The sequence below is a fragment of the Geotrypetes seraphini genome, chromosome 9 (genome assembly GCF_902459505.1).
Source record: "Geotrypetes seraphini chromosome 9, aGeoSer1.1, whole genome shotgun sequence".
Classification (NCBI taxonomy): domain Eukaryota; kingdom Metazoa; phylum Chordata; class Amphibia; order Gymnophiona; family Dermophiidae; genus Geotrypetes; species Geotrypetes seraphini.
In genome coordinates, this window is record NC_047092.1 from 23,435,771 (window position 1) to 23,449,695 (window position 13,925).

The window sequence follows — 13,925 nt, forward strand, 5'->3', positions numbered from 1 at the left end:
ACTAATTCAATCCAAAGACCCTGTGCAGAGATCAGCTTCCATCCACAACTATGCAGCTCAGCTCCTCCTTCCTGTGACTAGAGCAACCTTCCTTTTGGCTGGAGCCTACCACAGTCTCAGCACTGGAAGGGAGGGGGGAGGGGGAGGTTCATGGAGAGCAGTAGTGTGCTAAACTCTGAAAAATAACCATATATACTTATCCATCCTTCTGGCTTTGAGACAGGGAATGTACAACTTTTTAGAATCCTGAAAAAAGTCCAGACAATTGGCAATTCTAGTCTCACAAATCATGAGCACATCTGACAGGGCACCCCTAAACTTTTCAGACCGAGGCAAGTGCCTAGTTTGCCTATGCCTTAATCCAGCACTGGGGATGGATGTCATTGACAGACACTGATTAGCAGTATCGTGACCTCACTTGGAAAGATACTTGGTGGCTTTCTTTCAACTCATTGGATTCATTGTGGCCCCGACTTAAAATTTAGTCAAGACCACTGATCTAGGCAGTAAACAGAGTGAGAGAGATAATTTAGTCCTATTGCATGAATTGCCAAATACCCTTCCTCCACTGTATAGTGCTAATTCTAATGCTTGCTTCATAGCAGTCATCAGGAATTGGTCCAGTTTGTTTTTGATTTTCCTTTTCTCCTCCCCAGTCGGCTGCTTGCTTACCAAGATGGCAGAAGCACACCAGGCAGTTGCCTTCCAATTCACAGTGACTCCGGATGGGTTTGATTATCATCTGAGTCGTGAGGCTCTGAAACACATATATTTCTCAGAGATAACTGCATGGAAAAAACGTTTCATTCGTTTTAAGGTAAGATGGCTCTGTGTTCCATTTTTGTCTTTATCCCATCTTTTTCGTACATTATTTCTTATGATCTGCATTTCTCTCCCCTTTTTTAGACTAATTCCATCCTACCATGCTTTATAGGGAGTGGAAAATATGAAAAGGATCTGCAAAATTTAGGAGAATGGTCTAATGTTTGGCAATTAAAATTCAATGCAAAGAACTGCTGAGTACTTGGGGAGTATGTGCCAGGAGGTGAGAGGCTGATAGGCACAGACAGTGAGAAGGACCCCTGGGGTGATGGTGTCTGAGACTCTGAAGTGACAAAACAGCATGACAAGGCAGTGGCTATAGCCAGAAGGATGCTAGGCTGTATAGAGAGGTGTAACCAGCAGAACAAAAGGAGGTGTTGATGCACCCGTACTAAGTTATTAGTAAGGCCCCATTTGGGATATGGCCAGGATTCACTAACCTGCCCGATTGGGCCCAATCCGGGCAGGTCCGATGAATTCTGCAAACTCTAACATGCAGATGAGGGTGATCTGCAGGCATGGATCGCGCTATAGCGATCCCCACGCATGTGCAGGCATCTGTAGATGGTCTGAGCATGCGCGGCACCTCCGGGCCGTCGGAGTTGTTTGTTTTTTGGGGTTTTTTTCTTCTTTTTTAACACCAGCCAGGGAACCTAAAAGTGCTGCCTGCCTGCCTTCCAGCCCTGAACCCGAACACCCTGCCTGCCTCAACTCTCCCACCCTTCCCCACACTGCATGCCTGTGTTTTACAAATCCGCGCTAGCGTCTGCAAAGCGGTAACGGCCCCGAAGCCCATAGAGATTTAAAGGACTTCGGGGCTGTTGCTGTGCGGCTTTGTAAAACAGGCCCTTAATGTGCCTTGGAGAGTGAGAACATGGAAACGTACTGCAAAACACTTAACGTGTTTTGTGGTAAGTGTTACCGCCATGCTAAAAACCATGCTTTGGTCTTGTAAAAGGGAGGGTTAGTGTGTTAGGGTTAATTTCTGAATTTTTAAAGCTTGTTTATATTAGAATATCAAAACAATTAAAATTCATAATTGGTTTTTCTTATTTTATCTTTGGTTTCTTAAGTGTGAAATTTTGTCTTATCTAAGTAGAATGTAAGTTCTTCGCTTAAAATTTTTTTTTCTCTCCACCCCCCCCCCCTCTCAAAACCCATTACAAGCATTCTCTGGTTAGGGTACTATATAATGATGTTTCTTCTATAGACTGAATCATATTATAACCTTTTCCAGATTCATATTGTAACCCTTCATACTAGAACTTTTTTCTTTTTTGTTGAAAAAAATTTCATTTGATGAGGGGGAAAATGACAAACTTCATATAATTCATTTTGCTCTTTTAATGTATTTATTTAATTAACTTAACAGGCTGTACTCTACATCCCAATACCTAGCCCTCCCTCCCTCCCCTGCTCCCCAAGTTCTCTTTCCCTACCCATCGCCCTGCCCACCCACTTTTGTCCCTATTTCGCCCGTTCCCCCGCACACACATTTTTATTGTATCTGTATTCGCTGACTGTAATATCTCGCTGATTGAACTGCCCTTCTCTGTTGTAAACCATATTCGCTGATTCTTTGTTGTATCTGTATTCACTGATAGTAACTATTCGCGTATCTGTATTCACTGTTTGTAACTATTCGCTGATTGTCCAGCCCTTCTTTATTGTAAAACGCCTCAAACTACTACGTCTTTGGCGGTATATAAGAAATAAAATAATAATAATAATAATAATATGGTAGGTTTAAAATTTTATTTGGGGGTTGTTGTAAGAGTTCTCCATGGTGCCACGCATGTTGACTTGAGTCTACTATTAGTGTAATGTTTAAGTGTTCCATTTTTTCTTTACTAAGGGCCTTTTTTATGAAACAAATTATCATGGGCCAGTGCAGCAAATATACCACAGCCCATAGAGATTTAAAGGGCACTCAACTAGCGCAGCTTGATAAAAGGCCCTAGCAGTCATAAATGGCATAAGTCCTTGTTGAATTCCATCCTGTTTATTTCTGAGCGGTTTCTAAATTTTGTCAAGATGATTTTGAGTTCCATTCTTGGCTTCACATGCACTTCTTCCACTCTTGGTGTATTTAATTTTTATTTGCATTAACGAAAATGTTACATACCGCCAATCTCAAAATAGACTGCTCTGAAACAGTACTTGATATCTCTTCCAAGATCAATATTGAACAATTTATATTTACTCTTTAAATGTTTTTCCAGCCAATAATCTATTTGCCTTGTAATATAGCCTCGTTAGGTAAGACAAAGTAGATGCCTATAACAAAATCTGACACACATATAACAAGACATATAAATAACTTTCAGTTCATTGGACACGGGGGCTCATTTTCAAAGTACTGTGTGTGTCTAAGATCTTATTGAAATTGGAATTTGATGGGTTATCTGTGCCTTTTAAGACATTCCCTTGTTTTCACAGAATAGAATTTATATAATTAATTTATTTAAGTTATTTATATATGTAATTCATTTTCTATCCCGTTGTCCTCAAAGAGCTCAGAACTGGTTACAGGTTGAACATACATAAAGACAGTTAACATGTTATGATTTGCCATAATTACAGTAGTTTTTTTTATTCTAACCTGTTGTATACTAGGGATCTTATACCAATATACTTGATATACACTTTATAGTGCAAGATTTTCAATACAAGCCATTTCTAGCCTGATGGGATATAATGCCAATGTACATAATATACAATTTCCAGGTCATGGTCAGTGGAGTTAGGTGAAGAGATATGTTTTAATTGCTTTCCTAAATTTGATGAGGCTTTAAAGGGATCTGAACTGCAGGGGCAGTCAATTCCAGCGACTCAATATGAAGTGGGAGTAGGTACATCGTTTGACAGTTTCCAGTTGTAAGGGGGCATTTCGAGGCAAATTTCATCCTGTGAGCGGAGAAACCTGTTCAGCACATATGGAGGGAGCTTGGTTATTAAGTAGCCTGGTGCCATGTCGTGCAAGGATCTGAACGCAAGCATCAGGCCCTTGAAAGCACTTTGTTGGCCATGGGCAGCCAGTGAGCTGATGTTAGAGCCTGGAATACAGAGTCACGGGCACAGAAGTTTGATTGCCGTGTTTTGTACATGTTGGAGACGATGTATGTTCTTCGCCGTTAGATCGTTGAATAGCGCATTGCAGTAATCCATACGGGAAAGTACTAAGGCATGGAGTAGTTGAGTGAAGTCAGATTCTTATTTTTTGAAGTTGTCGCAGGTAGTAGAATGATGAGGATATCACCTGAGAGATATGGTTGCAAAGAAATAGGTTACCATCAAAGAATATTGTTAGGCTGCGCACCTAAACCACTTATTGTCTTAGCGGTTTACATTCAGGTACTCAGTCATTTGTCCCTACTTGTCCTGGTGGGCTCACAATGTATCTAATGTACCTGGGGCAATGGAGGATTGAGTGACTTGTCCAGGGTCACAAGGAGCAGCGTGGGGCTTGAACCCACGACCTCAGGGTGCTAAGGCTATAGCTCTAACCACTAGGCACCCCTTCCTTCTAAGTTCATGGTCTTTGTTCTTTTGCAATTTTTTTTTTTACCTTGTAATGGCTTACAAATTATTTGCTGATTATGTTCAGTAACTGAAAATATAACACAAATCCAGATAATTGGCCTTTAATTTTGAAGTTTCTCTTCTGTGTTTCAGATTTCTAGTGCCTCACCAGTTCCCTATTACTACCCAGATATAATTATGAATTGATCCGTAATACCATGTCAGTTTAAATACAATAAGGTTTATAGTATTGAGGCCTTCAAGTATGGTAATATCTGACTTAAAATTGATTTCATTTATTTTTGCTCTATTTCATTGTGGGCTCCTACCCTCCTATTGCTGATGCAGTGTGACTTGTTATCCTCAAATATATTTAAAGAATGATTACAGCATAAATAGCTGAATAGTAACTGCAAGGAGGAGAAAGCCACACTGAAAATAGAATGATCTCTGAGGTGAGCATGAGTATGGGGGTAGATAGGAGTTTTATTTCTTTTGTGTAATGGAACGGTGTGTATAATTAATAAATACATTTCTCCCTCCGGATTCGCGGGGGATAGGGGCAGAGCCGGACCGCGAATGGTGAAATACCGCGAATATCTTCTGGTCCGACTCTGACCCACCCCCGCCTCCCTCTTGCCTTCTCCCCAGCATCCCTGCCTTACCTGGTGGTCTAGCGGGCTTTCAGGGCAGGAGCGATCTTCCTACGCTCCTGCCCTCTGCAGATCGCCAATAGGAAATAGCTGCTGTGTGTTCCCATAGTCTCTCGAGACTATGATGGGAACTCCCCACAGCCATTTCCTATTGGCGATCTACACGGGGCAGGAGTGTAGGAAGATCGCTCCTGCCCCAAATGCTCGCTAGACCACCAGGTAAGGCCGGGACCCTGGGGGGAAGGCTAAACTGTGAGGTTTTTCTCTTTTTTTTCCCCTCCCCAAAAAATCGCGAATATGTGAAATCGCGATTGCTGAAACCGCAAATGGGGAGGGGGAAGTGTAAGCTAGGATAACTAGCAATAAGACCTTTTCATGTTGCTGCACAAGTATCCTTTCTGTCAGCCTACACAATTTTTCTCTGCCTCCCTCTATATTTGACTATTTTATCTCTTATCTATGACTTTTCTCCCCTGCTTCTTTTTATCCCTTCACCAACAGAATGGTATTCTCACAGGTGTGTACCCCGGTAGTCCCACCAGCTTGGTGGTAATAGTTGCAGCAACAATGGGTTCCCTTTATAGAAAGATTGACCTGTCCATGGGGTTGATTGACCGCATCGAAGCTATCCTTCCAGTAAGGTAAGTAATGTCTGTGAACTGAGACGCCATCACCTTGGTTCTGATTGTGTACATGAAGCAGGAACACTAGTGAGACATGTTAAAGTGGGATAGGGAAGGGTAAAGAAGGAATAAAACTAAACTGTGCTAGGGTACGAGACGGAGCATGTGTGTGAATGCGCATTATCAGGACAATTCTATAAAGTACAAGCTATAGATGCACACCTTTGAAAAATCAACTATCAATCAAGCTATTTATTAGAGCTTATACATTCAATGTAAATAGTTCCTCAAATAATATAGAAGCTCATAGAAAGTCACTCCCCAGGACCTCAGCAATACCACTCAGGGCTCAATTACTTTCATAGCCTAGAACTTTAAGTATCCACGCGTCACTGGCCCATTACATTTTTTTAAACTCATTTTCCAAAATATAGTAGTCGTTTGGCTTATAAGTTCCATCTACCAACACCAGTTTTTATAAACTTAAAAGTTTTATAACATTTTTATGAATAAGCAAGTGGCTCAAGCCTTTAAAGCTGTGGATCAAGCTTCTACTGTTTTTATTAAGAACATTTTGAATAAACTACAACCAAGGTCCGAGAACATTATGTTTCCACAATCTTGTTTGTTTGGAGATGAATCTGAATTGCACAGTCACGGGGAGTACCTTTCTCTGTCTATGGGAAATGCATATTTCTCTTTTTGGCTACGTTAGGGTAAGACTTACGCATGTTTTTTCTCATTCCCCATCTAGACTACTGCAATGTGGTCTATGCAGGATTATCTCAGTCTGAACTAAAGCGGTTACAAACCCAATACAATACAGCTGCGAGGTTTCTTTGTAATGCTAACTGTTTTGATCATTGCATCCCCCTTCCCCCCCCCCCCCTTTGGAGGTGCTCCACTGGTTCCCATGTATGCTACCAAATCCAGTTATGCCTTTCTCATAAGGCTCTTCACTTCAGTGTCCCTTCCTATCTTTCAAACCTAATCTCGGCCTATACCCCTGCAAAGTCCCTTCATTCCTTGGCTGTTCATCTTTTGGTCATTCCCCCCACCCCTACCCCATCTAAAGCTTACTGTGAATCAACTGAAAAAACAGCATTCTTCTTTCTTTGTCCTTGACTTTGGAATAATCTCCCACAATCACTTAGAAATCTAAGAATTTTTCCATCATTTACAAAGGCATTAAAAACATATTACTTTGAATTAGCCTATGTCTAAATTTCCTGGGTACTTCTGGTTGGGTCCTGTGATAGACAGCTTTTGAGAGAAATTTCTTTCTTTATTTTAAATCTTTATTCATTTTCAAATCTTGCACCAAGTGTACAATATTCAAACAGAAAATTCGTACAAATCACTTGACATTCTTAACAATTATTGTCTAAAAGCATATAACAATTTTTACTCCATGTAAAACTTTTAACAAGTGTACACATATAGCCATAGATCATATTGAAATCATCACTTGATAATCTAACAAGAAAAACATAAATTATATATGTAAACCCATATCCCTCTCCACTTCCCCAAAATTATAAAAATGAACCATATAATAAAAACCCTTCCCCTCTCTAGTATTTTAAGGTGTATATTTCAATGAACAATAAGAAAAATGGTATCTGATCATCACAAAAAGATGTCAATGGTTCCCAGATTTTAAAAAAGGTCTTACAGTTTCCATTTTGTACAGCTAGTGATCTTTCCATTTTAAATATGTGACATAATAAGTTCCACCAAAAATTGAAATCAAGTCTACTGCAATCCTTCCAATTGTTAGTGATTTGTTGAATGGCAACTCCAGTCATGATTAATAAAAGTTTATTATTAGATGAAGAAATCTGACTCTCTTTTCTCATAGAAGTTCCAAATAATACCGTATCATAAGACAATACTACATGATTCTCCAGTAAACAATTTACTTGATCCCAGATGGAATTCCAAAAGGCTAAGATATAGGGACAGTAAAACAAAAGATGATCCAAAGTCCCTATATCAAGATTACAATGCCAGCATCTATTAGACATGGAACTATTCAACTTCTGTAATCTAACTGGGGTGCAAAATGCTCTATGCAAAAGAAAAAAACATGTTTGTCTCATAGATGAAGACATTGTACATCTCATTCTCCAAGACCAAATTTGTGGCCATTGAGAAGCTGAAATCTGATGCTTAATCTCAATGCTCCAAATATCCCTAAGACCATTTTTAGGTTTCTTTTTAACCAAATCATTAATAGTTTTATACCACTGCGCGGCCTGATGTCCCAGAAAGTCTACCTGAAAGCATGAAAATTCCAAACTATATTGAGTATTACAATTTTTCCATTCATGGAACCCTGCCCGAATGGCCTGCTTCAATTGCAACCACCGAAAACTTTGCGAATTATGGAGCCCAAATTTATGTTGCAATTGTGTAAAATCAAGCAGTTTACCATTTAAAATAACATCATTTAAAGTCCGTATGCCTGCAATTATCCAATGCTTCCAGATAATCTTAAAACCGCCAATTTGAATCTTGGGGTTTAGCCAAATGGTTTGATTTGTTGACTTGCTGATAGGAATAGCAGTTAAGTTATTAACAAATCACAAGGTTTTCCAAGTATCCATTAAAATTCTATTTTCCTTGTATAATCTGGGCATATTTATACTAAGAACATGACAAAGATGTAAAGGAAACATGAGTCGCCATTCCAAATATAACCAATCAGGAGTGTTTGAGAGAAATTTCTAATAAGTAACTCATTGAGAGGGTATCATCTGTCAGGGTGAGAATTGTCTCATTCCTTTTAAGAATAAATATGGAGTTCTTTTCTTTAATTTTAGCCTTGACCTTTGGAAAGGCGGTATAGCAAGTTTAACCCCCTCCCCTCCCCAACAATAAACAAGACGTATGAATGAAAGCTGAAATAAGGGCTCATGGCAGATGAGAAGAGATTTTTCAGTATTATGATTCGGCCTTCTCTGGTTAGATTTCAGTTGCAGACTGTGGCTTTTTTGCCTCATTTCTATCTTCTTTCATTTCAGGAGTTTTCTAAGCCCTCTCAGCAAAACCCTGATCAGTGCAACACTCTTCTCTACAGGGGTCTGGCTGTGTGGCATCATCTTTTTCCGGAGGACCATGAAACTGCTACTCTGCTACCATGGCTGGATGTTTGAGCCACATGGCAAGAGGAGTTTGAGCACTAAAATTTGGGCGGTAAGAAGAAGATGATGATGTGGAGGACAGTCAAAATATTTCCATAAACATCAGGCAAATAGATATGTTTTTTTATGAACCAGATCAATAGCAATACTTTTTGGAAGGCAAGGCTGTTTCAAGAGCACCAGACACAACTATGACACCCATTAACCAGGCTTTGAGTAATTAATCCAACAGACTTCAGATTTTTATTTTTTCCTTTTTGACTTTTTCCTTATTTCAACTTCCCTTGAGAGTGTATGGTTCCTCTCCCCCCAATTTAGTGTGAAATGTACTCATAGTAATATAAATTGAGAGTGGGAAGGAGATTTTTTATTACATTCTCCTTTTCCCCTCTCTTGTTTTGTTTCTTTTATATTTCTTTGTAAAGTAAATTGTATTTCCTTTTCAAAGTTATGTTCTTTGATGTGAAATAAACAGTCAGGGAGGAACTGGAGGGCCAGAGGGAAAGGGGTCTGTTTTGGGGGAGGGGTGTGCTGGGAGGTAGATAGCTTTGCTTGGGGGGGAGAAAAAATGGGGGGCCACGGAGAGACAGTCAGGGAGGAATTGGAGGGGTAGAGGGAAAGGGGTCTGCTTTGGGGGGGAGGGGTGTGCTGGGAGGCAGACAGCTTTGCTTGGGAGGGGAGACAGAAGGGGGACCACGGAGACACTGTCAGGGAGGAATTGGCAGGGTAGAGGGAAAGGGAGCTGCTTCGGGGGGGAGGGGTGTGCTGAGAGGCAGATCATTTTGCTTAGGGGGGAAGACAGAAGGGGGGCTACGGAGAGACAGGGAGGAACTGGAGGGGGAGAGGGAAAGGGGGCTGCTTTCTAGCACCCGTTAATGTAACGGGCTTAAAGACTAGTATATATATATATATATTTCCATAATGACAGAGCTGGCAAAGTTTATTGGGCAGGGATTTTTCACTTTCTTTTGTGTTCTGGCAGTGGGATTTCATGTAACTTTTTTTTTTTTTTTTTTTTCTTTCTTTCTTTTGTGTTGGGGCTCTTGAAATGCCTGTGTGACATGGTCTCGTATATCAGACTCAAAGTAGTTTCTCACAGCGTGTCTCTTCTTGTGACTCAGGGCTTTCTGAAGTTGATGTGTGGGCGTAAGCCAATGCTGTACAGTTTCCAGTCATCTTTGCCTAGTCTGCCAGTACCCAGTGTTTCACAGACAATCCAGAGAGTAAGTGACACGTTCTATATAGTACTAGGTCCCTTCTGATGCTTTTTACAAAGGAGCACTGCTGACTAGGAGTGCGCTGAAAGTAAAGAAACCCATTCAATTTCCACGAGCCCTTCACATTCAATGCATTTTAATCAGTAGCACTGCTTTGTAAAAGGAGCCTAATGTGTTAAAAAAAAAAAAAATCCCCTTTTTTGAAGTATTGGGAGCTACTCTTCAAAAGAGACATTGGAATAATAATTACCCTTTGAGTGAGCAGTAGTTTTAGTACTAAAATAGTATGGCAATAATAATAATAATTTTATTTTTGTATACCGCCATACCCAGGGAGTTCTAGGCGGTTCACAGCATTTAATCAAAAAATACAAACACTGAGATCATTGTGGTTGGCAGGTTAGGGTGTACAATATAAGAAGAGGAATAGGAAGTGGTTACAGGCCATAAGTGGAAGGGTAACAGTAGTAAAGAGGAGAGGTAGTCAAAAGAAGAAGTAGAAGGATGCATTAAGAGTTCAGTCTGTGGAATAATTGCGTTTTGAGCTGCTTTCTGAAGTCAAGATAGGAGGGGGGCATTAAGCACAATGTGGGCGAGCCATGGATTCAGTTTAGCTGCCTGAAAAGAGAAGGTTTTGTCAAGGAACCTTTTGAAGTGACATCGTTTTAATGAGGGAAAGGCAAACAGGTGAATTATGCGGGAGCTCTTATTGTTGTAATTTAAATTGAAATGTGGGTTAAGATAACTTGGTGACATACCAAGTACTGTTTTGTAGCAGATGCATGAAAACTTGAACAGGACTCTAGATTCAAATGGTAACCAGTGTAGTTTAAAGTAGAAAGGGGTGACGTCTTCCCATTTGTTCAAGCCAAACATGAGGCGGACAGCGGTATTCTGAACCAGCTTCAGTTTCCTGATGGTTTTCTTAAAGGCACCCAGATAAATAATATTACAGTAGTCCAGGATGCTAAGAATGGAGGATTGTACGAAAAGAGGTGTCGTCGAAGTATTTTTTTTTTATGGTGCGGAGTTTCCAGAGCACTGAGATGCTTTTCTTAAATACTAGATCAGAGTATTTCTCCAGAGTAAGATGTTTGTCTAGAGTGACTCCTAGTATTAATGTTTGTTCTAGACAATAGTCCGACCCATTAACATGTATTGTGGAGTCCTTGATTTTTTTCATTGGGTGTTGCCAGGAAGAATTTAGTTTTTTCCGAGTTTATTTATTTATTTTCAAATTCTTTATTCATTTTTCATCTTACATCAAGTACACAATATTACATCATTTGTATTTATACACATCACTTTAATTTCTTTCTATTGTCATCTTCTTAAATACATAATTCTTTAGCACTCTCCAGACCAGTAGAGGTTAACTTTACGAATGGGTATATATCTAATCATGACCAGCAGGTGGAGACTGAAAACAAAACTTTGGGACAGTATATACTATCCTCCCTTCTCTATTTCCCTCAGTCTTCTTTCAGTCTCCAGCAGGTGTTGAGTGATCTGTACCCATCTCTCTTGGTAGGGCTGTTGGAATTTGTTTAGGGGTTTTTTGTCCCTGTTTTTGGCCGGACGGAGCTTGGTCGGGCCCTGTTTGGGGGTCCGTCCGACCTCGGGGGTGTCAAACCCGGCGGGTCACGAGCGGGGTCCCTCCCCCCACTTCCTCCACCTCCCCACATTTTTTTAGAGGAGCCTCAGCAGTAAGCCTTGCCCCCTAAGTCAAGCAAGGCATATTGCTTCGAGAGCCTGTGGAGTCTGTTCTGTAAAAAACATAAAAAATAAAAAATCCTGAGGTAGTGCTGGTCTGGAGGGTTGTTTCCCTTTAAGAAAACTGTATTTTACTGTATTTTTTCATGTAACCAGCACTTTTTTATAGCTAGGTCGCGTCTGGAGCAATTGTGCCCTTCTCCGGGGGAGTAGGCCACAATTTTAGTCCAGCCGCGAGGCACTCGCGGCCGGCCTGAACTCGGCGGTTTGGGTCGGTGAGGTGGTGGAGCTCCGTCGGCAGCGGCTGCAGGCGCCCAGAGCTCCCCGCCGATGGTGCCTCGCGAGTCGGCTTGGAGCAGTGGGGAAGCCCGGTCTTCCACAACCGCCCACGGAGGGATTCCCCGAAGGATTCCCTCTCAGCTGATTTTTTGACAGCTGATGCCGACTTGCCTGTCTTAGCGGCTGGGACTGTTCAGTCTTCTCAGCCGCTACAGGCCATGGAGGGAGCATTTTTGGCGGGAACTTCGCCATTTTCTTTGTCTGGCCCCTCCATTTTGTCTGCAACCTCAGGTGACCTTCCCCCTGTATGGCGAACACAGGGGCAGGTTTCAGCATGGACCCCTGCTGGGGCAGGGAGTCCCTGGGGACCCCCAGGGGTTTTTTGCCCCCAATTTATTTTCTTTCTTTGTGCGGACTTTTGGGGGTCCCACGTGCGCCTGGGGGGTTTCGGGGGGGGTTTCCCTCCGCGCCCCCTATGGCTTTGCCTCCCTCTTTTCGTTTGGCGTCCCCTCTTCCTCCTCCCTCATCCAAGCGCCCGCGGGGGGGCTTGGATTGCGAATTGGTGGGCGGAGGAGCGTGTTGGCCTGGTTGAGGACCTGGCTGCTTTGGCGGGCTTCCAGGATCCTCTAGAGGGGACGCCTGTTGGCAGCGGGGCGGCGGATTTCCCGTCTTCCAGAGCAGATGCGTCCGTGGTGCGCTTTTTTATTCAGAGGGATGAGCTTTTAGACCTGTGTAGCAGGTCTCCTTGGTGCTGCATTTTTGCAGTGGCGCCGCCGGAGACCCCGCGTATGGGGGCCCCTCTGCTTCAGGGGGTCTGTCCTGGTTCCCGCTCTTTTCCTGTGCGTCAGGATTTGCGGGATTTTGTGTTGGCGCAGTGGCCTATGGGCGCAGTTTCGTTTGGTGTGCGCCTTGGCTCTTGGGTATCCCATCCCGGAGGGAGGTAGGGCTACCTTAATTTCGCCAATGGGGAACGCGGTGGTCTCGGCACTTCCTAAGCGGCATACCGTGCCTGTTATGGACGGTTCTGCTCTTAGGGTCTCGGAGGCGCGTGCGTTAGAGACTCTTCTTAAGTATGATTTTGATGTCTCTGCCTTTGGGGTCCAGGCGGCTGTTTGTGGGGAGCTAGTCGCTCGCGCCGTGTTTCGGTGGGCTGAGCGTGTCCTGGATCGGGAGTCTGATGACTGGTCTCTAGTGGATCAGGAGGTAGCGAAGATTGCGATGGCTGCCTCGTTCCTCTCAGATGCTCTTTATGACTTGGTGCGGATTTCGGCTAAGTCTATGGCATGGCCGCGCGGCGTATTTTGTGGCTGCGCGCTTGGGCGGCGGATTCTGCGTCCAAAGCTAAGTTTACTAAAGTTCCCTTTAGGGGGTCTTTTTGTTTGGAGAGGAATTAGATGAGTTGATTCAGACTCTGACGGACTCGAAGGTGCCCCGTCTGACTGAGGACCGTGCCCGCCCTGCGTCTAGGTGTGGGGCTGCCCGGGGGCGTTTGCGGGAATTTCGCAAGTATCGCCCGGGGCGTGGGGCTGCTTCTTTCCCGGCTCAGGGTTTTTCCCGGGGTCGGTTCTTCCAGCGCATGCAGCCCTTTCGGGGGGCCCGTCGGGGGGCAGGGAATCCCTCCGCCGGTTCCCCCGCTTCCCGTCCTGCGCAATGACTCCTTGCCGGCGCCCCCTTTGGTTCCGGTGGGGGCCCGGCTGCGCAAATTTTTCCCCAAATGGGCCGAGATCGCGTCCGATCAGTGGGTCCTTGAGGTGGTGCGGGACGGTTACGCTCTGGAGTTTACCCGCTCTCTGCCGGACTTTTTCCTCGCTTCTCCATGTCAGACTCCATGGAAGACGCAGGCTTTTCGTCAGACCCTTCAGCGTTTGCTAGATCTCGAGGCAGTGGTGCCGGTGTCCCCTACGGAGTGGGGCACCGGCAGGTACTCCATTTACTTTGTGGTGGCCATAA

General features: G+C 43.2%; 1 protein-coding gene across 4 annotated transcripts in view; it reads left to right on the forward strand.

Annotated features, from left to right (window-relative positions):
• Window positions 1-13,925, forward strand: part of CPT1B (carnitine palmitoyltransferase 1B) — a 95,380-nt gene that overhangs the window by 21,459 nt on the left and 59,996 nt on the right. For all 4 annotated transcript variants that reach the window (XM_033958377.1, XM_033958376.1, XM_033958375.1 and 1 more), the window contains exons 2-5: window positions 657-817; window positions 5,499-5,638; window positions 8,647-8,818; window positions 9,888-9,989. In XM_033958377.1, coding sequence (XP_033814268.1) covers window positions 677-817; window positions 5,499-5,638; window positions 8,647-8,818; window positions 9,888-9,989 — 555 coding nt within the window. In that variant the 5' untranslated portion in view covers window positions 657-676. The remainder of the gene's footprint in view (window positions 1-656; window positions 818-5,498; window positions 5,639-8,646; window positions 8,819-9,887; window positions 9,990-13,925) is intronic.